This window comes from Tenrec ecaudatus, chromosome 8 (assembly GCF_050624435.1).
Source record: "Tenrec ecaudatus isolate mTenEca1 chromosome 8, mTenEca1.hap1, whole genome shotgun sequence".
In the NCBI taxonomy this organism is placed as follows: domain Eukaryota; kingdom Metazoa; phylum Chordata; class Mammalia; order Afrosoricida; family Tenrecidae; genus Tenrec; species Tenrec ecaudatus.
In genome coordinates this window covers 78,888,092-78,913,507 of record NC_134537.1, presented here as the reverse complement: position 1 = coordinate 78,913,507, position 25,416 = coordinate 78,888,092, and the positions used below count along the sequence as shown (strand labels likewise).

The 25,416-nt window shown below is 47.6% G+C and overlaps 2 protein-coding genes across 3 annotated transcripts in view; one reads left to right on the top strand and one right to left on the bottom strand.

Moving 5' to 3' along the window:
- The window catches only part of FDFT1 (farnesyl-diphosphate farnesyltransferase 1), a 41,818-nt gene extending 25,370 nt beyond the window's left edge, over positions 1 to 16,448 (top strand). For both annotated transcript variants that reach the window (XM_075556433.1, XM_075556431.1), the window contains 3 exons: positions 2,832 to 3,008; positions 4,544 to 4,696; positions 9,448 to 16,448. In XM_075556433.1, coding sequence (XP_075412548.1) covers positions 2,832 to 3,008; positions 4,544 to 4,696; positions 9,448 to 9,669 — 552 coding nt within the window. In that variant the 3' untranslated portion in view covers positions 9,670 to 16,448. The remainder of the gene's footprint in view (positions 1 to 2,831; positions 3,009 to 4,543; positions 4,697 to 9,447) is intronic.
- Positions 15,932 to 25,416, bottom strand: part of CTSB (cathepsin B) — a 30,389-nt gene continuing 20,904 nt past the window's right edge. The window contains exons 2-10 of the mRNA XM_075556434.1: positions 24,154 to 24,304; positions 23,501 to 23,586; positions 22,804 to 22,918; positions 21,030 to 21,148; positions 19,947 to 20,032; positions 19,562 to 19,705; positions 18,928 to 19,044; positions 17,334 to 17,462; positions 15,932 to 16,937 (exon numbers count right to left, since the gene is read on the bottom strand). Of these exons, the coding sequence (XP_075412549.1) occupies positions 16,840 to 16,937; positions 17,334 to 17,462; positions 18,928 to 19,044; positions 19,562 to 19,705; positions 19,947 to 20,032; positions 21,030 to 21,148; positions 22,804 to 22,918; positions 23,501 to 23,586; positions 24,154 to 24,279 (1,020 nt within the window). The 5' untranslated portion in view covers positions 24,280 to 24,304 and the 3' untranslated portion in view covers positions 15,932 to 16,839. The remainder of the gene's footprint in view (positions 16,938 to 17,333; positions 17,463 to 18,927; positions 19,045 to 19,561; positions 19,706 to 19,946; positions 20,033 to 21,029; positions 21,149 to 22,803; positions 22,919 to 23,500; positions 23,587 to 24,153; positions 24,305 to 25,416) is intronic.

Genomic DNA, 25,416 nt, shown 5'->3' with positions numbered 1-25,416 from the left:
CTGTGTGCGCTCAACAAAATGAAATATGAAAAAGAAAAATATGAAATGGGTCAACAAACAGACTTTAAAGTATTTATAGGCTTTTCTTTATTTTGGCTTTGGTTGTTTTTTGTTGTTGTTTTGCTCTTATTTTTGTGCTTATTTATTGCCTCTGCATGGAGGAGGGAGGGGGAAGGAAGTGGGTGTTAACACACCCAGGGTCAAGGGAACAATAAGTGATCTAAAATTGATGATGAGGGGGTATAGGCTGCCTGGTAGGGCTTGATCAAGGGCAATATAACTGACAGGAATGACTGAAACCCAAAGGAAGGCTGAACTTGATAGTGGGTCAAGAGGAAAGTAAAATAAAATAGAGCAAAGAAGTAGGAGGCAAAGGGCATTTATAGAGGTCTAAAAAAGGGGAAGGTGGGGGGAAAAAGTGGAAACCGATCACAATGATCTACCTATAACCCCCTCCCAGGGGGATGGACAACAGAAAAATGGGTAAAGGGAGATATTGGTCAGTATAAGACATGAAAAAAAGTTTTTATAACTGACAAGGGTTCATGAGGGAGGGTGGGGAAAAATGAGCTGATACTAAGGGCTCAAGTAGAAAGAACATGTTTTGAAAATGATGATGGCAACAAATGTACAAATGTGCCTTACAAAATGAATGGATGTATGGATTGTAATAAGAGTTGCATGGGCCCCCAAAAGTGATTAAAATAATAAATAAAGGTATGTACATATGTAAATACATTTATATATAATGATAGGGAAATAGATCTATGTACATATATTTATAGGTTTATTATTAAGGTAGCGAATGGACATTGGGTCTCTGCTCAAGTACTCCCTTAATGCAAGAACATTTTGTTCTATTAAACTGGCATTCCATGATGCTCACCTTCCCAACACAATCGCTGAAGACAAAATGGGTGCATAAGCAATTGTGGTGAGGAGAACTGATGGTGCCTGGCTATCAAAAGACATAGCATCTGGGGTCTTAAAGGGTTGAAGATAAATAAACAAGCTGCCATCTAGCTGAGAAGGAACGAAGCCCACATGGAAGAATCACACCAGCCTGTGTGATCATGGGGTGATAGAATCAGGTATCAGGCATCAGAGACCCAGACAAAAATCATATCATTGTGAAGGGGGGGGTGCGGAGTAGATACCCCAAACCCATCTGTAGACAATTGGACATCCCCTTTACATAAGGGTCACAAGGAAGAGACAAGCCAGTCAGGGTGCAGTATAGCACCATTGAAACATACACCTTTCCTCTAGTTCTTTCCCCCCCTCTAGTTCTTTAATGCTTTCTCCCTGCTACTATCATGACCCTAATTCTATCTTACAAATCCGGCTAGATCAGAGTTTGTACACAGGTACAGATTAAAGCTGGAAACCCAGAGAATCCAGGACAGATAAACCCCTCAAGGCCAAGATTGAGAGTAGCGATACCAGGAGGGTAAGGGGAGGTCGGTGGGAAAAGGGGAACAGATCACAATGATCTACATATAACCTCCTTGCAGGGGAATGGACAACAGAAAAGTGGGTGAAGGGAGACATCAGTCAGTGTAAGACATGAAAAAATAATGATTTATAAGTTATCAGGGGTTCAGGAAGGAGGGAGGTTGGAGAAGAGAGGGGAAAACGAGCCGATACCAAAGGCTCTAGTAGAAGGCAAATGTTTTGAAAATGATGGCAACAAATCTACAAATGTGCTTGACACATGGATGTGTGGATGGATTGTGATAAGAGTTGTACGAGCCCCCAGTAAAATGATTAAAATTTAAAAAGTGTTAAACAACAACAAAAAAAGGTTCTTCCGTTGTGTTTGTAATACTGTGAGGGCTTAATAGCCATAGGTATCTGTAAAAAAGAGTCTTCCTCCGAGGAATTTTAATGAAGTATTTATAGGTGAAATAAAATGACATTCGGATGAGAATATAGTTGGAACAAGATTGACCATATGTCAGTAATCATTGAAACTGGGTCATGGGCACATGTGGTTCATAACCGTTCTCTCCTGAACAATCCAGTGCCACCCATAGGAGTGGGTTCGGGTGCGAATGAAGAATGAACCCCGCATATAAGTCTTCATACCATCTAGTTCTTTTAGGCCTACTCTTTGGTTTTTGAAGAATTGGGGAACGTTACAGTATGCATTATTTTTTAGGGAACTTAAGAATTACCCAAGAATAAATGTAAGGTATTCATTTGCTTCCGAGAACACCCCAAATGATATTTTTATGAAGGTACATTGTTGGAGTCAAGGATGCTATTTTACTTTTACGTTACAAAAATCTGGGCGGTAAGGATCATATAGTAGCTCATTTCCCCCAGATAGACTTTCCGGCATTTCTCCCCTTCCCCACAATTGGGAGTGTCGTGTTAATCTTTCATTGCTGCATGTCCTGGCCATCTTAGGAACGTTTCATGTTTAGCCTGTGGGGGTGTATCTGATTTGGTGTGGATCTGGTCATACCAGTGTAGACATACGTAATGCCTCCTGAGGCCTCTTCAGTCTAAGATCCTCAAGATGTCTTTTAGTACCAGGACACTTGAAAACATTTGTGTTAAATTCTGTTCTCTTTAATTCCATTTTTTTCACAAACCGGTTGAAGCCCTTTCGTGCACGCTGCCCCTGTTTCGCGGAGGGGCACTTTTGCGCACACCGGAAATTCAGGTCAGCCGTTGCCTCCAGCTTCAAGTGAACTCTGTCTTAGTAAAGGATGTCAGGAGCTTAGAAAGCCTAATTGCTTATTCACAAAAACGGGGTAGTACTGTTTATAAATGCTTTGCTTTATTCTCTGCTTGACATGTTCTTAATCCTATTGTCTGCTTAGGTTTGTAGCAGGTATGTTAAAAAGATGAGTGATTTCACTAAACCAGAGAACTTTGACTTGGCTGTCCAGTGCCTGAATGAACTTATAACCAATGCATTACAACACTTGCCAGATGTCATCACCTACCTTTCAAGACTTAGAAACCAAAGCATCTTTAACTTCTGCGCCATCCCACAGGTATGAAATGGGAACTCTTCTTCGTGATTTTGCTTTGCTGAGTTCAGGAATACTCCGTAGAAAGATGGCTCCCAGTTCATTTCTTTGGCGGAGGGGCAGGTGGGTGTTTCACAGCACTTCCCTGCCTCTCGGCTGCTATCCAGAGAGAGCTGCACCTCAAGATCAAGTTGTCTCTTTTCCAGGCCCTTCTGGATTTACTTTCTTTCCTTCTGGATATCATAAACTAGTTAAATCCCTTTTATCACAAATCAAAGACGTCAGACTTGCTTTACAGGGACCACTGAGTAAAAAAACTTGGGTCTTTTCATTTAGAAGTCTTTATTCAGCATCTAATTGTACTTTTTTTAAACTTGGGGTTTGCTGATTCTGATTCACAGCAACCCCATAGGGCAAAATAGAACTGCCTCCAAGAGTTTCCAAGGCTATGTAATTTATTTTTTAAAAACAGTTTTATTAGTATTTCATCCACTTGTCATAAATTAAATAATCATATCACGAAGAATTGTACACTTACTACATTCGGTTCTAGAATATTTTCGCCCTTGTATTCATCGTTAGTTATGTGATTTTTTTTAATACTTGCGGCAAAAATTCCACAACTTCTACATGTATAATTATAATTCAGTGCCATTGATTACATTCCTCGTGTTGTACAGCCATTATTGAGAACATTTTCCAAATTACTTTACCACCATTAACATAAACTCAATGCTCCCAACTTGCTCCTTCACTCATAGTATCTTTGGTCAATTTTGGTTTCTATTTTTGTAGTTTTCTTCGTAGCATAGAGTTACCCGAGTGATGCGCTTTCACAGGAGCAGACGGCCTGTTCCCTCCCACAGAGCGGCTCCGGGGTAGCTCTTCAATCACCAAGAAGCTGAAACTGCTCATTCCCTTTCCGCCTGGCTTCAATATTAAATAAAATAAGGGAATGAAGCCCTAGGGTTTCCAATTGATTTAGAAATTGTACTTGATCTTATTTTAATGACAAATGGTGATTACAATTAACATCGGTATGTCTGCCTTTTGTTTCCTTTTGCCATAGAAATAATTTACCTTTACATATCGGAATGCTTTTCTTTTCTAATTATTTTTACCCAGTTGTTTTTTTTTTATATATGATGATGATGTTCATTGTAGGACAAATAAAAAACAAAACCCAAAAGTTCTTTCCAGATGTTGCTGGTAAAAGCTTTTCTTTCAACTCTGACAGCTCATTGTTCTAATAAGGAAAATGTTGGATGTGCCTGTTTGTTTGTTTCATTTAAAATAGAACAGTTGTGACTGTAACATGCAGGCTGAAAAGATTACTTGATTCGCTTGTCATTGAGAAAGGGAGAAGTAGGGAAGCTGAAGGTCTTGGCATCCTTCTTTCTTCCTGGCTAGTACCCTCCTCCCCACCCCCCAGGTTTATTGTGTCTTAGCTCTTCACCAGTGTCTCAGGATTGTGTTCCCTTTCATGTGATTGCTTACAGCTCTGTTTCTTCCTGTTTTCATGGAGTGAAATGAATTAGTCTTTCCCCCCTTATTTATAGGTCATGGGCATTGCTACGTTGGCTGCCTGCTATAATAATAAGCAGGTGTTCAAAGGGGTCGTGAAGATTCGCAAAGGGCAAGCAGTCGCACTAATGATGGACGCCACTAACATGCCAGCTGTCAAAGCAATGATATTCCAGTCTGTAGAGCAGGTGAGTTTTTCTACTAGCTGGATGATTTGTAGCTCTTTGTACATGATAAACATAATGCCAGGATTTAAAGGTTTCGTATTAAAAAAAAAACTGAGTTGTAAATGATTCTAACAACTTGCTTTGTTGTGGCAGGGGTTTTGTATAATGGGAACTGACTCTTCAGAGCTGCATAGTACCCTGATGAAAGGAGATAAAGATATAGTAAGGAATCTGATTTTTTGAGCTAGGTTATGATGTTAGAGGCCAACCAAGCTTCTCCGTTGTGGAAGAAATGTGAAGTGAGGCTGTGCTTGTTCAAACTGTATGGGACTCCATAGATCTAGGGCCCCGATTCTCCTCTCCAGACACCTAGTTCAATACTTTCCATTCTATCATAGGCCTCGTGGAGAAATCACACTGAGACAGTTAGGCGAAAGAAAACCATCAAAGTGCATTTCTGATATTTCCTCCTAATGTCACTTTAAATGCTCAAACCACCAGATCTTTATAAAGTGTAGCTATTCAAGCCAGATCTGCAACTTTGCATAGTGTTGTCTGCCTAGATTCCCAAGTACTAAGAACTTTCTCTAGCACTCTCCTAAATCTCCAGGCTCTGGAGATGGCTGTGTTGCCCACGGGACATTTGACAACGTCTGGCAATGTTTGCTTATCACAACTAGAGCGGGGTTTGCGGCTGGCAACTAGTGGGTGAGGGCAGGGTTGCTGTTGTGACCCTTAAACATGTTCTGGTGACAATTGAAATCCGAGTATATGGAAGCTTAGAACAATGTGCTCTCCATGGTTCCTTCGCTTCCTGAGTTAGTCCTTGTCAATTGTTTTATACCAGCCCCTGGTTATTCCATGGGGATCTAAAATAGCCATTTTATTGAACAGATTCTACAGAACACTTAGGTCTACTGATTTCTATTGTATGTTGCTTCATTTCCTTTGCGCTTCCTCTTCTATTTTAACGAGTTTTGGATATTACATTCCTACCAGAGGCAACTATAGATGGTTACGAGTGTGCCAAAACTTTTAAAATTCCTAAAATTCTTAAGGTAAATAAAGGAAAGTTCAATCATTGGCCAGAAAATTGTTACAAAATAAACTTTGGGGACAATTCAGTTTGTTAGATAGCCGATTTGTATGTTGAACTGACGAAAGCCTGCCATTGCAACCAAATAGAGGGCTGCTATTAATAGCAGGGAAACCTGAGGCTGCAGCCGACGACTGGTGGAGTCGTCATTTGGACTTGTGTCTGCCTGACTTTAGAGCCTTACGCTCTTAGTCATGATTCTGTAGACTTGCAGTCCTCTCTCTCAGCCAGGGCTTCCAACTGGATCGTTTCAATTTGACTCTTTGGTAAGAATTTGCATCTCCATCCCAGATATACTGAATCAGAGCTTACATTTTAACAAGATTTCCCAGATGATTTGTTTTTAAATCATTTTATTGGGGGTTTATACTGTTTATCACAATCCATAAATATATCCATTGTGTCAAGCACATTTGTACATTTGTTGCCCTCATCATTCTCGAAACATTTGCTTTCTACTTGAGCCCTTGGTATCAGCTCCTCATTGTTCCCCTCCTTCCCTCCCCCCTCGACAGTTTATAAATCATTATTGTTCCATGTCTTACACTGCCCAATGTCTCCCTTCACCCACTTTTCTGTTGTCCGTCCCCCAGAGAGGGGCTTATATGTAGATCCCTGTAATCGGTTCCCCCTTTCTAGCCCACCTTCCCTCCACCCTCCTGGTATCGCCACTGTCACCACTGGTCCTGAAGGGTTCATCTGTCCTGGATTTCCTGTGTTCCATTTCCTATCTGTACCAGTGTACATCCTCTGGTCTAGCCTGATTTGTAAGGTAGAATTGGGATCATGATAGTGGGGGTGAAGAAGCATTTAAGAACTTGAGGAAAGTTGTATGTTTCATCGTTGCTAAACTGCACCCTGACTGGATCGTCTCCTCCCTGTAACCTTTCTGTCTAGTTGCCTACAGATGGGCTTTGGGTCCCAGATCATTCTTGTAGGTCCAAAGCTCTTATTAAAATGTAGATTCCGACTCAGCCTATCAGTGAAGGAAATGGAAATCCAAAGCAGGAGTTTAAATTAGGATGAACAGGTTCGAAGTCCTGTTGTAAACTAAATACACCTACTACTCACGACTCTCATTAGCCAACATTTTGCATGTCACAAGTTTGAAAAATTCTCAGGTGGCTCCAAATTGTCAGGACCCCATGGTCCGAGGCGGGGCCACCCCCAGCAGGCCTCCTTGAGCACTGTATCAGATAACCAAGTCACAGAGAGGTGGTGGCTATCTGGCTGCAAAACACCTTTTGTTCAGCATGGGCTCAATGGTAGTGGGTTTGAGTTTGTTTTTTATTTACTGACTAGAATTTAATTGCAGTGGTGACTCACCACTCAGAGGCCAGCTAACTTCACCTGGCTGACCGCCTGTTGATGAGCAAAGCTTTATTGGAATGCAGCCAGCCCTACAAGGGCAGGGTTGAATCACTGTGACAATTGGTGACCTGCCACGCTAAGCTTTCCCTGGCTGTTTACGACAAGGTTTGCCAACTTCTGATATAGAGCATCAACTATTATGTTTCAAGTCATTCTAGTCAAACTCAGGTTATTTGGGGGAGCTGGTCATACTGAACTTGGATTTGATTCAGAAACATTGCTGATGCTTTCTTCCATTTCTTACTTAGTCTCAAGCAGCGAATGGCAATGGTTTTAACACTGATGTCAGCGGCATTTTAGAAACCAAGCCTTAGGTGTTTACTTCCTGCAATAAGGTCCAGAAATTGTTTTGGCTCTCTGCAGGTGCCCCGGGGTGAGCACAGGTTCCACTTCTCCCCAGGGACCAACAGCAGCTTTTGCAGTAAGAAAGGACGGTGCTGGCCACTCTCTGCATTTGGTAGCTATAGCATCAATGCATCTGGATGGCACCCTAAAGGTGACCGACTTGAGAGGTCCTTATGGTGACATGCAGAATTGTGGCATCTACCCCAAATCTTGCTGCTGCGCAAGTGGACTCTGATCCTTGGGGCCACTGTACTCCCGAGCTCCTCACCTCACGCCTGCCCAGCCCCACCTAGCCTGCAGAGCTGGCAGTTGTGAGGCGTTGACCAGCTCTTGGGGATATAAATACATGAGTCAGCATACGCCATGCAACTCCCCCCACTCGTTCATTCCTTGACAGGGTCCCTCTCTGCTAGGGCCCTGGGACATGTCAGGTTGCACTCCTTGCTGCTGGTCCATCGAAAGCATTGCTGTGCTTGTCGAGCCCCATTGTTCTTTGCTCTCCGGCACTCAGTCTGCGGTCTGACAGCAGCAGCCTCCGCACGCTGGAGCTCCTTGAGAGCTACAGTCTGCTCCTACCCGGCCTGCCTTTCAACCAGGACAACTCCTGGACTAGACAGTTTGAAACGCACTGCTGTGCATGGCACTTGGTTTACTGCCACACGCTTCCTAACTCTGGGATGGTCAAAACTCCGCCATCTCCTTCATGGGTTGCCTGGGTTCCCCTCCTCCTGCCGCCCGGACTCTTGCTGCTGCCTGGTCTTGTAACTTTGGGCCCTCCTGTGCTCTGGACCTAACTAACCCCTTTCTTTTCACTTGGCAGTTGCTCTGAGTATATACGCTCAGGTCACTCACTTCAAGTAAACACCGCAACAGTTCCTCCCTTCTCACTCTCCACCCTGTCCTTTCCTCCAGAAGAGCACGGGCACTTCATTCCCACATTCCCCTCAACCCCCTTCTGCTAGCTTTTATTCTGCCCTATCATCAGAATATTTCTTACTGAAGTGACTCCCAAATCGATTGATTTCATGGCTTTTCTTGTTAGAAATCTTGTATTCCATTTGTGTCATTTGACTGGATGTTTCTTTCCCTGCAGCTAGCTGCCTGCTTAACCTTACCTTTTCAACTCCATGTCAACTCCCTTCCCTCCATCAGCTTCTTAAAAGGTGCCGTTGCCTTGAAGTCTGGCATGATTCTCATCATTTCTCACACAAATGCTTCCTGGACACTATCAGCTATGCCCTTAGCTTCTACGGCTACCGTGTGCTCACCACTCCGTCACGCAGGCCTCAGCGTTGGCCTTGAGCTCGAGCTCCATGTCTCTGCTGGAGGCACAGACATTAGGAGAGCGTCTCACTGTACATTAGTAGAGTGACTTTGAGGACTGTTAGGTTAGGCAATCCAGAGAAACTAAACTGTAAGAGGTTTATATTAAGAAGTAATCTGATATCAAGAAGACATCCTGCTCAGTCCAACTCTAATCCATTGTTAGCAGAAGCCCCTCACATCTACTCATGTAGCTGCACTTATTGGAGCTGCAGGCTGATGCTGCAGAAAGGTGGAGCAGGATGCAGGAAGATCACAGACTGGTGGGGGTAGAGTCGTGTGGACACATGACCGGTCTCTGATAGTTCTCAGGGTCGGGGAGCCTACATGGGACTGGCCCTGGAGGCAGGCACAGGGTCCAGCAAGCAGGGCGGGGTCCTCAGTGATCCCCACCAGGGAGGCATCATCAGGCTGTGACCTGGTTGATAGGTTGGATTCCACGCCTGCACGTTCACACAAATTCAAGTTGACATAAAACCTAACTACCACAGGTATGTTACTTAACACTGTCTAAACCTCACTTTACTCGCTGGCAAAATGAGTATAAAGACATCTGTTTAGAAGGAAACAAAAGTGCTTATAAACTACATAGTACTCCAAAATCTGACGTACTATTTTTAATTCTTTCTTATACCAGATTTACCATCAAATCCCCAACTCGGACCCATCTTCTGATAAAACAAGGCAGATCATCTCTACTTTGAAGACACAGAGGCTTTCTGACTGTCAGGTGATCTCCCGAAGCCACTTCTCTCCCATTTACCTGTCCTTTTTCATGCTCCTGGCTGCCCTGAGCTGGCAGTATCTGAGCATGCTATCCCAGGTCTCCGAAGACTATGTTCAGACTGGAGAACATTGATTTGAAATTTGTCTGGAAGCGAAAGTTCACCAGGAGACGGACTTACCTTTTTTTCAAGGACGGATATTGGCCTCTGTTATGTCTTTCTGATTTAATCCCGAAAAGAATGTGATCATTTAGACCTCTTGTAGAACTAAAATGAGAAGAATTTCAAAGTGAAAAGGGATCCATTGCCCTCATCAAACTTGGTGCACTTCCGGGCGGTGGTCAGTGTGTGCTTTATTAACTTTTGCCTGGAGGCTGATGGCAGGCCATTCACGGTTGCGGTTTAGCTGACAGCTGCAACAGGACAGTCCCGGGATTTGGTTTAGTGTGAATCCTCCGTAGACTCCTCACCCTGAGAGATTAATGTATGTAATTTTATGTAACTGAATTTCCTACTAGGAAAGGAAGTGCATTCTGTTGGTTCCTTTCTGTCATCACTTTGTACCTCTTTTATTGGTTTCAGTGTAGTAGATATCAATGGCTGAACTAATATTTCCACATTTCTAAGAATGCAGACTGCTTTCTGCACAGGATGGCTAACAATTAAATTCGGGGTATTCTGGAATCATCGTCTCGTTAGCTTTCATAGAGAAACAACAGATTGTTCTTGGCCCCAGTTGAGAAGAAGATGGCTCCCAGTGGAGCCTGAAGCTTTTGGAAAGGTTTCTTCTAATCAACAGTTGGATGACCTGGCATTTGTGTGGTGCAGTTCATTTGAAAGTGGAAAGAGACATGAAGCCTTTGTGTCCCGCACAGCCGAGGTTTCATGTACTCGCTAGGATACTCCGCATGTGCGGGGATGTTTGTAGAAGTCTGTCAGTTGAAAATCAATGACTTTGGGGATGAAAATGGGTAGTGGTTTCTAGAAAGACCGTGAAGGCATACTTTTAGGTATAGATGTTAGATGTCTTCTCTTGCTGTATCCCTTGTACACACTGAGTCATTTCACTGTGTTTCTAGCATGTGATAGTGGGCTTGCGCTGTTACACTCACATTTCACACACCACACCATCCCCCAAATTTCCTCTTGTATCCCCCTGACAGCACCCAAAACAATTCTTAATTTGGATCCATGGACACTAGCCTCATTTGAGAGTTAGCCCTGGGCAAACTTGTCACCAGTGTTTACTCAGAAGCATTCTTCAGCTTCAAACACATTGTGATTTCAAGATAGGGCTTCAAATCTGCGAGCTAGTCACACTAACGCTCCATAAACACAGCACCAGGTCTGGGGAAGAGCCCAGGTGGGCCGGGCTGCATGAGTGGGGAGGGGCTCGGTCTCCGCCGTCACCTGCGGGACTTCACCAGCTGGCCTTTGGAGGAGGTGCTTGCAGGCCCCTTCTGGCTTGAAGGCTAAGATTTGACTGTTAACAACTTGGGTGAAGGTTTCAGTTTGTACTCGCTCGGAAACTGTGTGAAAAAGTGCTTTCCCTCTCTCATCCTCCACCAGGCTACCAGATAAACTACAGGATGTACAGTGAAATTGGAATTGATAACACTGTAGTTCCTAAATCTTAGTTAAGTAGTTCCTAAATCTTACACAAGACATACCTGAAATTGAACCAGGCCTCTTGTAGTTTTATTTGCTAAGCTTGCAACTTTTGCTTTCTTGTCCACACTTCATGTATAGCATCCATTCCATACAGTGTAATGAGCCTTGGTGACACTGGGTTAAGCATTGGGGGGGAAATGCAAGGTCAGTAATTCAAACCTACCAGCAGCTCTGCAGGGGAAAGATGAGATGTCTGTCCCTATAAAGGTTTAGTTTCCGATACCTTTTATAATGGGGTCACTGAGTTGGAATGGATTTGATAGTGGTGGGCTTTGGTTTTGGTCTGCATAATCTACTTGATTTCCTACGTACAGTGGAGGTTTTTTCAAACATTCCCATAGGAGTGTGTGAGCCACCGGGATCTAGGGCTTTGAGATACAACAGATCCACAATGTGGAGGCCTCAGGAGACTACAACATGCTCTTTTCCCTCGAGTTGGGGATGGAACGACTAGAGACGAAATGAGGTTGCAGGGACCTTCAATTCAGTCAAGCTTGCCTGCATCATTGTGTGTGCCAAGCCGAAGGAAGCCTGCCGTGCTCCCACTGGTGAGTGTGTGTGGATCCCAATGTACGGCGCCTCCTTGTGTGAAGAGTACAAGTGCCCACAGGGAGTTTAAGACTGAGCTGGAATTGGGGCAGGCTTCACTGCTCAGGTGGCTCTGTGAGGGTTTGAACCATCAACCTTTTGGTTAGTCCAGCATTTCATCATTTGCACAAAGCTATTTTTCTTTTTTCATTGTGGCTTAGGTTGGGGTTTACTTGGAATTTTTTACATTTAACAGTTTAACTCTCATCACTTGCTTCCTCTCCACCTCTGCTGCTTCCCCCCAAATCTCCCTTTTAGGATTTTGACTTCCCCGTCACCCCTGGTAACCATCGAAGTCCCTTTCTTACTGTATGAAAACCTTTTCTTCATTTGGTTTTCATATCAATGGTCTCAATATTGTCCTTTAGTGGTTGACTAACTTCCCTCGGCATAATTTCCTCCAAGTTCATCCATATCAGGAGCCATGTCAGTGTCCTCATCATTCTTCAGGGACGTGTACCATGTTTATTCATTCTCCCACTAATGGCCATTGAGGCGGTTTCCATCTTGCTATTGTGAATAGTGCTGTGAGGGACGTGTATGTGCACATCTGTTATTTTGGTGGGGCATACACCAAGAGCTCAATTTCTGGGTCATGGGGCATTTTTATTGTTTGAGGCTGTACTGTTAGGATCCCACCAGCAGGGTGTGAGCGCTTATCTGCTTCCCTGCAGCGTTCTGTTATCTGCTTTCTTTGAGCTTTGCTGTCAGTGCCAGCTGAGGTGGTATCTAACCATTTTGAATTCTTTGTGTCATGACTAACAATCGATTTCACCTTTTCTTACATTAGCCACTTTAATCAGTCCCTTTTCTCTCCAAAATGTTGATGTCAACGTAGCCTTATGTTCAGCCACCAAATTAGACAAGCGGCAGCCACCTGATTGAAATGCTGCAGCAATTCCTACAACTCTATTGTGGCTCTCGGTTTTCCTTAGCTTGACTGCTGGTATCATTTTCTTTGGAGGCATGGTGATGATCACTTAGACAATAAAGTGCCAAAGAAACCCACAATGACAAATGTTTTCACTAACGCAGCACTCTGTTGTCTGAGCAAGAGCAGTGCTTACGCTAAAGTGCCACCCCCTGGTGTGTGCACGGAGTCGGCGCAGGTCTCGCTCTCGGCCCAGACAGGTTTTTCCCAGTTGGATTTTTGGTTCACTATGGAGCAACCACCCAGCAGATTCTTTTGAACTTTGCTGTTGGAGCGGTGCAGAGTTTGAGCTTGGCGGTTTTGACAGCGAGTTGTCATCGGATTTGATATATACCCTGGACTAAGGCTCCTACATTTGTCCTTATGTTTTCATTAATCTCTTTATAATTCTAGGGTTTGCATCTATCATGGGTTTCTAATGTATCTTGAGGCCTCTAATCCTTCTATGTATGGAGTGGGGTGTGGAAGTCTGATTTTGCTAGCCCCATTTGTTGATGGGAGTCTTGGCATAATGGTTGTGTGTTGGGCTGCTAACTACAGGGTCGGCAGTCTGAAGCCACGAGCTGCTCCACAGGAGAAAGCCTGGGCTTTGTACTCCCATAGTCTTAGAATCTCACAGGATCAGGAGAGAATCGACTCCATAGCAGTGAGTTGAGTGATTTGTTATCAAGACTCTCATCCCCATTTAAAGTGTTTTGGCACCTTGTCAAAAATCACTTGCCTGTAGGTGGGTGGATTTATTTCTGCTTTCTCTGTTGTTCCGTTGGTATGTATGGCTCATACCAATCCCAGGCTGTTTTGACTCCCATGGCTGCCTGTAGGTTTTTAGGTTGGGACGTGAGAAGCCTATTTTGTTCTTCTTTAATAATGCTTTGCTAAGATAAATTTCATAGACTTGTGGGGACAGTGAGACATTGTCAACGTTGATGGGTATAAAGCAGTGATTCTCAACCTTCCTAATGCCATGACCCTTTAATACAGTCCCCCCCCAACCATAAAATGATTTTTGTTGCTACTTCATGACTGTAATTTTGCTAGTTATGAATCAGGCAACCCCTGTGAAAGGGCCACTCAAACCCCAAAGGGCTCGAGACCCACAGGTTGAGAACCGTTGGCATAAAGCCTTATCTGAACGCCCCAGGATTGCTGGGACTATGGGATTTCTGATTCCGTAAATCCGAGCATTGCCCAATTAATTTGTATTTCTACCAAGTTCTCAGGTGATGCCAACACTTCTGGCCGGTGGACCAGCCTGTGAATCACTGGTGTAGTGGAAAATACATACCAAACGACTGAGTATTGTTAAATGCAAATCCCGGTTCAGGGAGTCTGACCCTAGAATCGGTATTTCAAACAAGCTTCTAAAAACACAAAACCAAACCGCTTCCTGTCCTGTCCTGTCCTGTCCATTCCGACTGATGGCCACCCTGCATGTTGGAGTAAAAGTGCTCCATCAGGCTTTCTGGCTGTCTTTATGGAAGCAGCTCTGTTGGCCTTCCCTCCAAGGTGCCCTGCCTTGAGTGCACCCCCCCCCCCCCCCGACCGCTAACAAATGCCAGGTGATCGTTGCCGGGGCTGTGGACCTCTTTGAGCAGCGGGGCTCCAAGATGTGTCGGAAGGGGTTGCGGAAGCAGAGACCTACACGTCAGCCACGATTACGGGCCGTGTAGCACAAAAGGTTTTCATGGCCAGAGGACAGTCATTTCCCTGTCAACAGGCAGGAGGGCAAACGGGTTTGGGAAGCTCTGCAAAAAGGATGAGTGCTTCACTTCAAACTTCCGCTCTCAAAACCGCCCTTCTCGAGAGGGCATCTTCACGTCCACCTTGTCATCTTGCTGGGTCAGTGTCCTAAGAAAATGTCTAACCACTTACCAGATTCAACTCAAATGAGACTTGGGCCAATAAGTGGGCTAGTTTTGAAGTTTATTAAAGTAGTAAGATCTTTCCCAACCATAGATACAGTCTGATTTTTCTATCAAAGCCTGCTTAAGCCAAGTGTGGAGATGAACAATTCTTTTGGGGACTTCAGCAAACCTCTGCTGGCTCTGGGTGGGGGTGGGATTTCAGGTGGGTCTGTGGCAGATGGGGGAAGGGGGCAGATACGGAATTACCGCAGTTTGGGGAGTGAGCAGAACTCTCAGAACTTCATTGAGGTTAGGAGTTTATTCTAGTTGAAAATTACAAGAATAGTTACAGATTTCCTGTTACAGCCTCCTACGTGCTATAACCAGTTTCAAGGAGCCTTGGTGGTGTAGTGGAGGGCGTTCAGGAGTCAGAGGTTCCAACCACCAGCTGGTTCCGCGGGCAGGGGGGAGGTGACGTGAGGTGTGCTTTTACAAGGACTACCACCTCAGAAACCCTATGGGGATAAGTCTGTCTGTCCTATGGGTTGCTATCAGCTGGAATCAACTTATTAGTAAATTATTATTTTTTAATTGTTCCCTTAAAAAAATGTTCCTACTGATTTTGAGCTTACATTTGAAGCTCCCAATTCCTTGCCTGAGTAACATGTGACGTCAAAACTTCTACTTATGAAAAGAGCTAGCCCAACTCTCGATTCATCTTGTCAGGCTAGTGGGATGAATGCTGATTTTTCTAGTTTCTTGTCCCTTACTTAGGTTCCCAACTGGGGCTAGGCCAAACACAGAGTTTCTAACCAGCAATGTAAGTCAAAGCGGCACAAGTAACTCTGAAGAGACGGTCTACAAGGTCGGGCTCCACTCCGGTGCCAACAGTAAAAGCACACACAGGGCTCAGGTCCTTTAACGGGACTTCTTGGGTCCGTGGTTGTTCTCAACAGAATCCTCAGGGCAACAACTCCCAGTTGTCGTTTAAAAGAAAGGAGCATGTGCTCAGTTCTTTAAAAGCAGCAGACGCAGAGCTCACCAAGCTTGGGACCAGGTCAAGGGATGGGTTTATGGAGAAGGGCCGTGGAGATGACAGGGCAGACATGATTTGAAAATATGGTGGGACCCCGACGTTTAAATTAGGTTATTTTGATTACACATCTTAATATGAATGAACTATTGCATGGTATGTGAATCATATGCTAATAAATCATTACACAATAAACTATTAAAAAACAAAACCCAAACTAGATTCTTCACTGTGTTCCACCTGGGAGGACAGGCTTCCTTGTTTGGCGAGAAGGGCAGACAGCAGCTACTTATGTACGGCCTTGACAAAATGACCACTAGAAAACAAACTACCATTTGAAAGAGGACCTTTTTATTGGCGCAATTCTTCTTCTTTGTGTAGGTTAAGCAAACAGTAAAGCTGCTTTCTCCCACTGAGCTAGAGGTGGGTATGTCTGTCAGACAAACTCTGACCACCCAGTCTTAAGCTCCGGGAACATCAGTACAGCTCTTAACATAGAACTGGTTCATTCACGTGATTACTGGAGGTGCATTAAAAATAAAGTTTCTATTAAAAAAGAACCACATCACACAGAAGAGCGGAGAAAGTGTGTAACATTACAAAGCTCAATGGGTACCGGTGTCCTGTCAGAATGGGCTTTCTTCCAAGGGCCGCTCCCATCTCTCATGCTAGAGACCACTGGCTTAGAGGTAACTACTTTTGTGTGGAAACATCAATCTTCTGAAAGCCTATTTCCCATTCCTTTGGAAAACCGACCCCCTTAGGTCCTTACTAAGCCTTGCTCCCTGGAGCTGTGTCAGCAGGGATTGTGTGTGTGTGTGTGTGTGTGTGTATAGGGGGGTGTGGGTGGGGGAGGCTGTGGCGGTCGTTGCAGCAGGAGTTGGAAAGGCAGGCACTACATACAGTACTAGTCTATGATGGGGCTTGTGTGGTCTGTTTGCTTTGGGAGGACTGGCCCACTGAACAGGCTGGGAGGTAGCCAGGACTTGGGTTTATCTTCCATGGAAGACAGGTGTCAGCTCGAGAAAAGATCAGCTCTGAAAGCAGACACACAGCTTGGCCCAATCCAGACCTTTGGGCCCTGAAACATGTCAACCACTATCTAAAACCTCCTGCATCTTCTCTAAACTCCAGCAGCAAGAGACATTCTGACCCCATCCCCACCCCCACCCCCGTCTCAGCTGGCTATATTTAGAGGACAATTCCCCCAGGGCTGGTTGGACAGGGTCACCGGTGATTAGATCCTATTCCAGTACTGGTCAGTGCGAGGGATTCCAGCCACGATTTCTGACTCGATTCCACAGTGATTCTGTCCTCTCAGGAATTTAAAGAAGCCTGAAAGAGACAACCAGGTGCTTTTAACGAGTGCCCTGGGTTGAGTTCTGTCAGTAATATACACACTCATCCCCAAGAGACTAGGTAGGGCCAGAGGAGCAGCCAATCCCAGACCCCAAGAGCTCTATCAGCTCTGCTCACCCTTTAGGCCAGCCATGACATCCTGCATGCCAGGAGTCTCACCTGGTACAGGGTCTATGTGAGGTAATGGCCTGGCCCCATCCTGCCCCCTCACAGGACAGAGGACAGCATGACCTCTGTGGCAGAAGGAAAGCCTCTGACTATCAACCCTCCGGGAGGTGCAGTGAACAGGGGAAAGACAGCCACTACCTTCGGGCTACTAGAAAGGGTTTGAAAATCTGAATGTGGCTTAACTGGAAGGGAGCTTCTACTCACCATTGTCACCCCAGTCGGTGTTCCAGGAGTTGGCAGCCAGCCAGTACCGGACACCATTCTCTATGCCCCAGCCCAGAAGGCGGATGGCATGGCCTCCTACCTCCTCTCCGGTTACATGCTGGTACACTCCTGAGAAACGAAAAAAAAAAACCGGGGTCAGGCCGCACCAAGGCTACTGCCCCATCTCCTAGAGTGCCAGCCAACGCAGCTGGTCGCCCTTTGGCCACGAGGCCTAGTTTGTGAAAAGCACTGAGCCTGGGGCTTTCAAAGCAGGTCCCTGAGGCTTCATGAGAGGGCTCCAGGATTTCCCACAAATTTTAGGTCCATATTTCTAATATTTAAGTGTATTTTTAAGGGCCCAAAGACACCCAAATGTGAAAACATTATGAGTCTGTCCAAACAAACAAATTGGCTGGCTTAAAGAACACACTTAAATGAAGGGACTTTTAAGCAGGAAAACTGTCTTTTCATTTCCATTTTGCCACAAACTTTTGGAAGCCATTCGTAAAACTCCGACTTGTGAGATAAATTTAATAGTACTAAATTGTCTATGTGTTTATAAGCTGGGATTCCATGTCAGAATTTATTTGTGAAAAGGGTTTCATGGCCTAAAAAGTTGTAAAAATTGCTGCTGACGGGTCCATGCGAGAGAAAGGACTTAAGTCGGCTCGGTTTGCCAACTGCTGACTGACCCTGAGGGCTGGCTAACCAGGCTGGGCCCTGGCTGACCCATTGCCTTTTAACTGATAAAGAACTTTTTCTTGGTAGAATCATCTTTTGTCCAATTCTGGTTTTACAAGAGTAGGGAGCTTTTAGATTTTTCAATCTAGCAGGATGCAAATGAGATAAACCCAGCAAAGTGAGTTACTGTGAAATAAGTGATTTCTAAGACGGCTCTCCGGGGCCCTGGTGAAGCCGTGAGCTCCTCTATCTTATTTTTGCCACGCAAAGGCCGGCAGCGCACATGCTTACGCCCTGACTGGTCACATGGAGGAAGACCTGGTGACCAGCTCCTACAAAGATGACAGCCCAGAACCCCCTTGGTGGCAGCTGTGCTGTCACACAGTCCCTTTGTGCTGCAAGTTAATCAACAAGAAAGCTCTAAAGGTCAGGGACTGTCCAATTTCCTTGACTTGAGTCCCCATACACCACCAATGGTCTCCATGTGTAGCCACCTGCTAGGTGCCAGACGTGATGCTGGGCTGTCACACACCAAGACAAAGCCGGAGACACCAAACCTACAATGATCATGTCAACAGGCCGGTGGAGTGATGCAGGCAGAGGCAGGAGTTGGCCCATGGCCAGGGAGGACTTCAGAGAGTGGTGTGAGTAGGATTAGCATGAGCAGGAAAAGTGCTGGGGCGGGTATCTGCAAAAGCATGTGCAGACAACGTGAACAGCAGGGGGGAAAGCTGAGAACATGGATTATAAGGTCCACCAGGCACCAGATTCTACCTGATAAAGTATGGAAGAGATCCAGGTGAGGGGCTTCCAATAAAGCGCCTGCTTGATCTCCCCAGAGGGCTGGCTGAAGGCTCTTACTGGCCCACTCCCCTGCCCCAATACCTGCGTTCAGTCCCATGTCCATACATACCAGATTTGTACAGCAGGAAATCTGTGTACACAGAGAAGGCTCCCTCTACCGGGCCATTTTTGTAGATCTCAGCCATGATCTCTTTCTCAGAAGGAGGCACGCTGTAGGAACTGTACCCTGGAAAATGGAACCATGACAACCAGGCTGAGTCAAGCCTCTGCAGCTTCAGTCACTGAGTTGCCATAGGCCTCCAGGAAAAGGTGGTGATTGGCGGGGGCAGGGAGGGTGGGGGGGGGGGGGAAACGGGACGGGGACCGTGCCAAGCCAAGGGCAGACAGGCAAGGCTTCCCTGGAATAAATGGGAGCTGGCCCTGGAGGGCGAGCAGAAAGGCAGAAACTGCAGTGGGGAGCACAGTCCACGTGCGATACTAGACGGAGGCCAGAACTAGGCTAGGGCACTTGGCTGCCCTGAAGGGTGTGAACCCATCCAGCTCTGAAAGGCCGTGGACCTATGGTATTCCTGGTGCGTGGGAACAGGCCTCTGGCAAGAGGCATCCTCCTTCGGCGCTCCCTCCTGGTGTTCACCGGCCAACAGGCTCAACAGACCCAACTGCTTGGGTCTCGTCCCTCTGGCCAAAGCCAGAGTGCCGCCAGTCACAGGTCCGTCTCCTTGGGAGTCCAGAGCCCATCTTACCATAGTGCTTGTCTTCTTTGTAGGATGGAGAGTAGCCAAGCTCACAGGTCCTGCTGCACTCGGGTGTGTCTCCTTCTCCCTTGCACTGGGGCCGGGAGCCATTGACGTGGTGCTCACACGGAGGGATGGAGTAGGGTCTGCAGCCTGTCAGGGAGCAAACGGGACGGTCAACTGATGGCCTGCACCAGGTTTGGGGCGAGCATTCCTTATCTTCCCACCACTTTTGACTTCTGTGCATGGTCTTTATAGGCCATTGCAGAGCTCAGTGTTCTTGCCCTCCACCCTCACCTGTGTAAACTGTATACCTGCATAAAGCTATGCCGAGGGAAGATGAAACCGTCCTTACTCATTGCTGATAAAGGCCGAATCAAAGGCAGACACTCACCTACATGGGAGTTATAGAGGCCTCCAGAAACCAGGCCTTTCTTGGTCCAGTAGTGCCAAGCTGCAGCCGGAAAGCCCCCATTGCAGCTAAGAAAAGAGCCAGTCATTAGAACTCACTGTGAGGGCCCCCCCCCCCCAGCCCCAGGGTCCACCAGTGCCTTCTGCCACTGGCCCCACAGCATTCCCAGACACCAATAACCCCGGGCTTCTGTCCCTTGGCTATTCATTGTTTTCAGGGAACAGCTGTGCTTCCAACCCAACCCACTGAGAAGTCCGTCAGGGCTACCCAGGCCATCTTTGCAGAAGCAGGCAGCACCCATGAATTTCCCCAAGCAATGTGGAGATTCTGATTTAACCTGTTTTGGGTAAAGGCTCCAAGCATCCTATTTTTATTAAACTCGCAGGGACTTCTCACTCACAGTCAAGGTCGAGAACCAGAGACCTTTGCAGAGGCTAATACGTGAGGTGGAAATTTAGTTCTGGATGGAGGGCTCACCACCCTACACTGCAGAGAAGGACAGAGGCCCAGGCACTAGAACCATCCCCTAAGCAAGCAAGGAGCCATGGGTGCGTGGTGGACAGTGGGGGAAGCAGTGACCTGCTAACAGAAAGGTCCCAGGGCGAACCCACCAGACGCTGCCTGCTTGTGTGAAGCTTACAGCCTTAGAAACCCTACCGAGCTGCTCCAGCCAGCCTACAGCAGGGTGCGGAGGCATTACCGGCTCTGCAGCAGTGGCCTTAGGATTTGGGTTTGGAAGAAAAGAGTTGTTTCAGAAGCCAGGCCACGAAGACCAGTGTTCCCGGGACCCCACCTGCCCGCCGCAGCATTGTGGGGCCAGCCTGGCTTCAGTAATCTCCCGAGAGCAGCTGCCACACTAGAGGCCGTTTCCAACCCCCTAGGTTGGTCCTCACTCTGTCTCCGATGAGAAAGATACATTTTTCAACGGGAAGAGTTGTTTAGGGTCTCAAAGGGAGAGAGCACCTCTCTCCTCCCGAGGTAGCCTTCCCTCGGTGTCACTGCCTACACATTCTCCAACAGATGAGGCCTGGGCCTCCCTTGGTGGAGAGCACTATCCAAACTCACCCATCCCCACACTCCATGTGACAGCAGGTGAGTAGGTCCTCCGCAGACACCTCCACATTAGCGTTCGCATTGGTGTGAATGCATATCCGGTCAGAGATGGCCTCCACAGCCCCAAATGCCTGCAGGGACAACCCCACCCAGGTGAGAGGCCAACAAGTGTGGACTATCAGTCTCATGAGAAGACGGAGAGCACACTCCAGCCAGTGCCTTGGGAAGGCCACAGTGGGCACTTCTGGGTGGCTGGTCTCTCCTGGCACCAGGTCTCTCCTGGCACCAGGCTGTTTATAGCATATCTGGGCTGAAGTTCAGATAAGGCAAGGGACCAACCCACCCCATCGATCTACCTGGTTACTCAGTTCATGTCTGAAACAAGTCATTTTATTTTTTTAAACATAAGTTTGTTGATGCAGATGGGAAACTTGTGCCCAAGGCAAACAGTATCTACTGATGAACTAAAAAGATGGCGTCAAGTAGAGAATGCAAAACAGCCCAACAGCGAACATACACGGGGCTCACAATCTACCAGGCTCTCTTCACGTCTATTAATCCACCTACTGGGCCCTGGTGCCGCAGCAGTAGGCTACATGTGCTGCTAAATGGAAGGTCAGCAGTTCAGACCCACCAGCGGCTCCACAGAAGAAAGACAAGGCTGCCTGCATCTAGAAAGCTTTACACTTTCAGAAACCCTGCAGATGAGTTTGAATCTCTTCAACAGCAATGGGTCGGGCGATTCCACCTAATCCCCGCACCACGATTCCTGGCCATTCCTGTTAGCTGCCTCCCACTCGGTGACACAAAGGCAGTGCAACAGTGAACACCGCCAGCTCTCGCATCACAAGGGCTTGAACAAGCCACTGGGCCCATCTACCTTGCTGAGGGTCTTCATCCTTACTTCCGACCTCTCACTTTAACAAGCACAACACGCCATCCTTTCCCCAGGGACAGGTCTTTTGTGTTAATGTACCCCAAGGGGAGATGGAGTCTCCTTTCATCACTTCCAAGGAGGGTGTGGTAGTTAGGGTTTTTGTGCTAACATGGCATCTGTAAGAGGACAAGGGAGGAGTTTAGCCTGTCACTCAGGTCGCAGCTGGATGACCTCCTTTGGCAGCGATACCAAGATAAATGGCTGCCTGGATGTCCGGCCTCCCTCTCTGCCTTCACTTGCCTGCTGCCAGGCCACTCTGAGACCTGCCCGAGCCCTGTGATGAACTGTGCCATTGGATCCACATGACCTTGCACCCACCGGCCTGTGATCTTCCTGCATTCTGCATCATTGCATGTGGCTTTGTGCGTCTGAAGAGGGATTTATAGACTAGTATCAGACGTAGGGACTTGAGTTGGACTGGCTGGGATGTTTTCCTGCTACATAAAGCTTGATAGAACTTTCTTACATATGTGTCACTGGGTTTGCTTCTCTAGACAACTCAGCCTAACACAGAGCGATCTTTTTGTACCTTTTCCAAAACAGACTCATATGTTCTGGCAGTCTGTGGTATATTGCATATTTTGTGCCAACACTATCATTCAAGGGCATCAATTCTTTTCCAGTTTTCCTCATGCACTGTCCAGCCTTCACAGTGTATGACCAGGAGCACATCAGCATCAAAGTGACATCTCTGCTCTTTAACATGACCGCAGGGTTCATGATCATTCTTACGATGCTGGAAACTTGAGACTCGCTGATCTATGTCACTTGACTCATCACATTCAGTCCCAACCCTCTCCCAGGATCGCTCTCACTCCCACCCACTGTCGCTCAGCCACCAAGCCTTACCCAGCAGGAGCCGCAGGAACCCTGGTCTCGGATCTCTTTGATGGTGGGACATTTGGGCCAGTTTTCCCGGGCATCAAAGCTCTCCGGCAGATCCATGTCGTCAGCTAAGTGAACTCTGGGTATAGGGAAGTCTTCATTACGAGCGCTCCTCTAAAAGCCGCCTCCCGCCCCACAGTCCACTTAGTGTAGGTACACTTGTGTGACCTGCAGCCAGTCTGCACAGAATAGGAGTCTCCCCAGCACAAGTCACCATTGCGTGCATCTCAGGATTTACTGTCCGGCTCTGTGCTGGGAGTTTTAGCCACAGGCAACAGAAAATCAACCAGTGTATAGAGTGGTGTGCCATAACCACTGGGCACTTCCAGTTCTTCCTAATAAAGTTCTTCATTAACACGGCCACGACAGAGTTGTCTATACAAATACAACCCTTTAGGTTGTCCCTTCAATTTTTCTTAAATTATTCCAGGAGTCCACACAGACTTTGTAGTCAGACCTAGTCTCTTTCACACCTGGGGCCTTTCCCATCTGGATTCTAAGTCCATTGGAACAAGTTACTAGGTAGCAAACCATGGGCGGCCCCAAAGCTGGGCCCTGCACCTCAGGCAGCAGCTCTGCAGCTGGTGAGGGTTGGGGGGCGACCTCAGCAGCCAGGGAGGCAGCTTCTCGCTGACCTCTCCCGCTAGGCCGCTGCACTCACCTCTGGGGCAGCCTTGGTCCTTTCAGCAGGGTGCCACACAGCCTCTTCAAGTAGCTCATGTCCACATTGTAAAAGTTGTGTCCCGCCTGGAAAAGAGGCCCGCGGCAGTCAGTCACCCACTAACAGGAGGGGGTGCGGGTATGTGTGGATGCTGCCCACTCAGGGAAGGCTTGAGGCCCACTCCAGCACAGTAGGGCAGTGGGACAGGACCACCCTGCAGAGCAGGCCCACAGGTACACAGGCCAGGGCCAGCCCAGAGCCCTTATCGGGAGACTTCAGCTCTCAAACGACTGGGTGTCCTCCCTGACCAGCGACGATTTGGAAACAACAAGATAAGTCCTCCCCAACACTGAACATATCTTATTTCTCCTTCTTGGTCCCGACCATGCTAGGTCTCAGTACAGGGCAGATCAAGTACTGTTAGTATCTATAAACACAGATCTGCCAGGTTGTGACCACACATCAAGCGCGCGCACACACACACACACACCTCACCCCACCCACCCACCCCAGGATTCTGAGCCTGCATGACTCTGAATCAGAGCCATTTTCCAAGTGTCCAGGAGTCATGATGTGCAGACCACAACTGGAGTTAGGTGGTAAGATCAGGCTGTGGGCAGTGCTTCCACGAAGACAAACACTCCACAACCCACCTGCCACGTAGTGTTGTACTTGTTGATATAGTTGACCATCTCCCCCGACAGGGGCTTTAAATACGGGCTGCCCCAGGCACTGGTCAGCACCGCCAGGCAGCAGAGGGTGGTCCAGAGCTGCTGCATTCTGGAAGCTGGATCCCGACTTTACCTAGAAAGAGAAAGACAAAGACATCAGGACACGTCTGCGCCCAGCCCAAGTCCTTACAAAGACACCCCAGCGCAGGGGCAGCCAAACGACTCTGGTGCCAGAACAGCAGGGACTCGGCGGTCCCCTCTCCCACGCTCTCGTCCAGACTCTGCCACTCGCCCCCTGTGCCTGCTCTGTTCCTCACTCCCCTGTGGCAAGTCCTGAGCGTGCCGGCCAGCAGCAGCAAGGACCTACCGCATCCCTGGCCACAGCGGGCTGGTTCGCTGGGGCACATCTGCCTGGGTGTGGCTTCTCTTGTATACCCAGGGGCAGCGGGCCAGCACAGGGAAATCCAAGCAGCCGTGTGGTGTGTCGGGAGCACCGAAGGCCTGCTCCGTTCCGGGCCAGTGGGCTGTGAAGCTGTCATCTTCAGGGAAATACGCTGGCTGTTCCAGTAGCCAAGAAGTCCCTCACGCAGCACATTCGTGTAGAGGGACAGCAGGGGGCTGCAGACTGGGGAAAGCACTTGGTGTGTGGCCCCGTAGGTCCCGTGAGCACATCAGAGAACAGCACCTTCACTCACCCAGCTGAGGAGGGTCCACCCTCACCCAAACCTGGCTCCCTAACTGCAGGTGCAATCTATGGGGTCCCAGGATGACCCTGCAGCTGATCCCATCCATCCCCCTGCGGAGTCTAGACCCTGCCCTGGGGGCAGCCACCACAGCCCCTCAGGGCTCTGCCCCTGCTGGCACCCCCCACCCCCCCCACACACTCACTGCTCGCCCTGAGGCTGACCCAAGCACCGAGGTGGCACTTGGCCCTACTCTGCACAGGAGTGCCTCGGCGTGCCCTTCCACCCCTTATGACATGTATTCGCCCCACAGCCTGCACCAGCACGGCGGCTGCCTCCGTTCCTGCCCACACACACAGGGATGGCAAAGGGATGCTGATTTTACACAGAGAGGGAAGATGTGCAGAATGACAAAAGAAAGAGCTAGAAGCACGCGCACACGTTTGCCTGGATTGTGGCTGCAGTCTAAATGGTTTTCTTGTCGGGAGAGGTGCTGAGTTGTTTTCTGAAAAGGGGCAGCTGGTCAGATCAAGTTTGGGAACCTATGCTGTAAGCAGTGGCG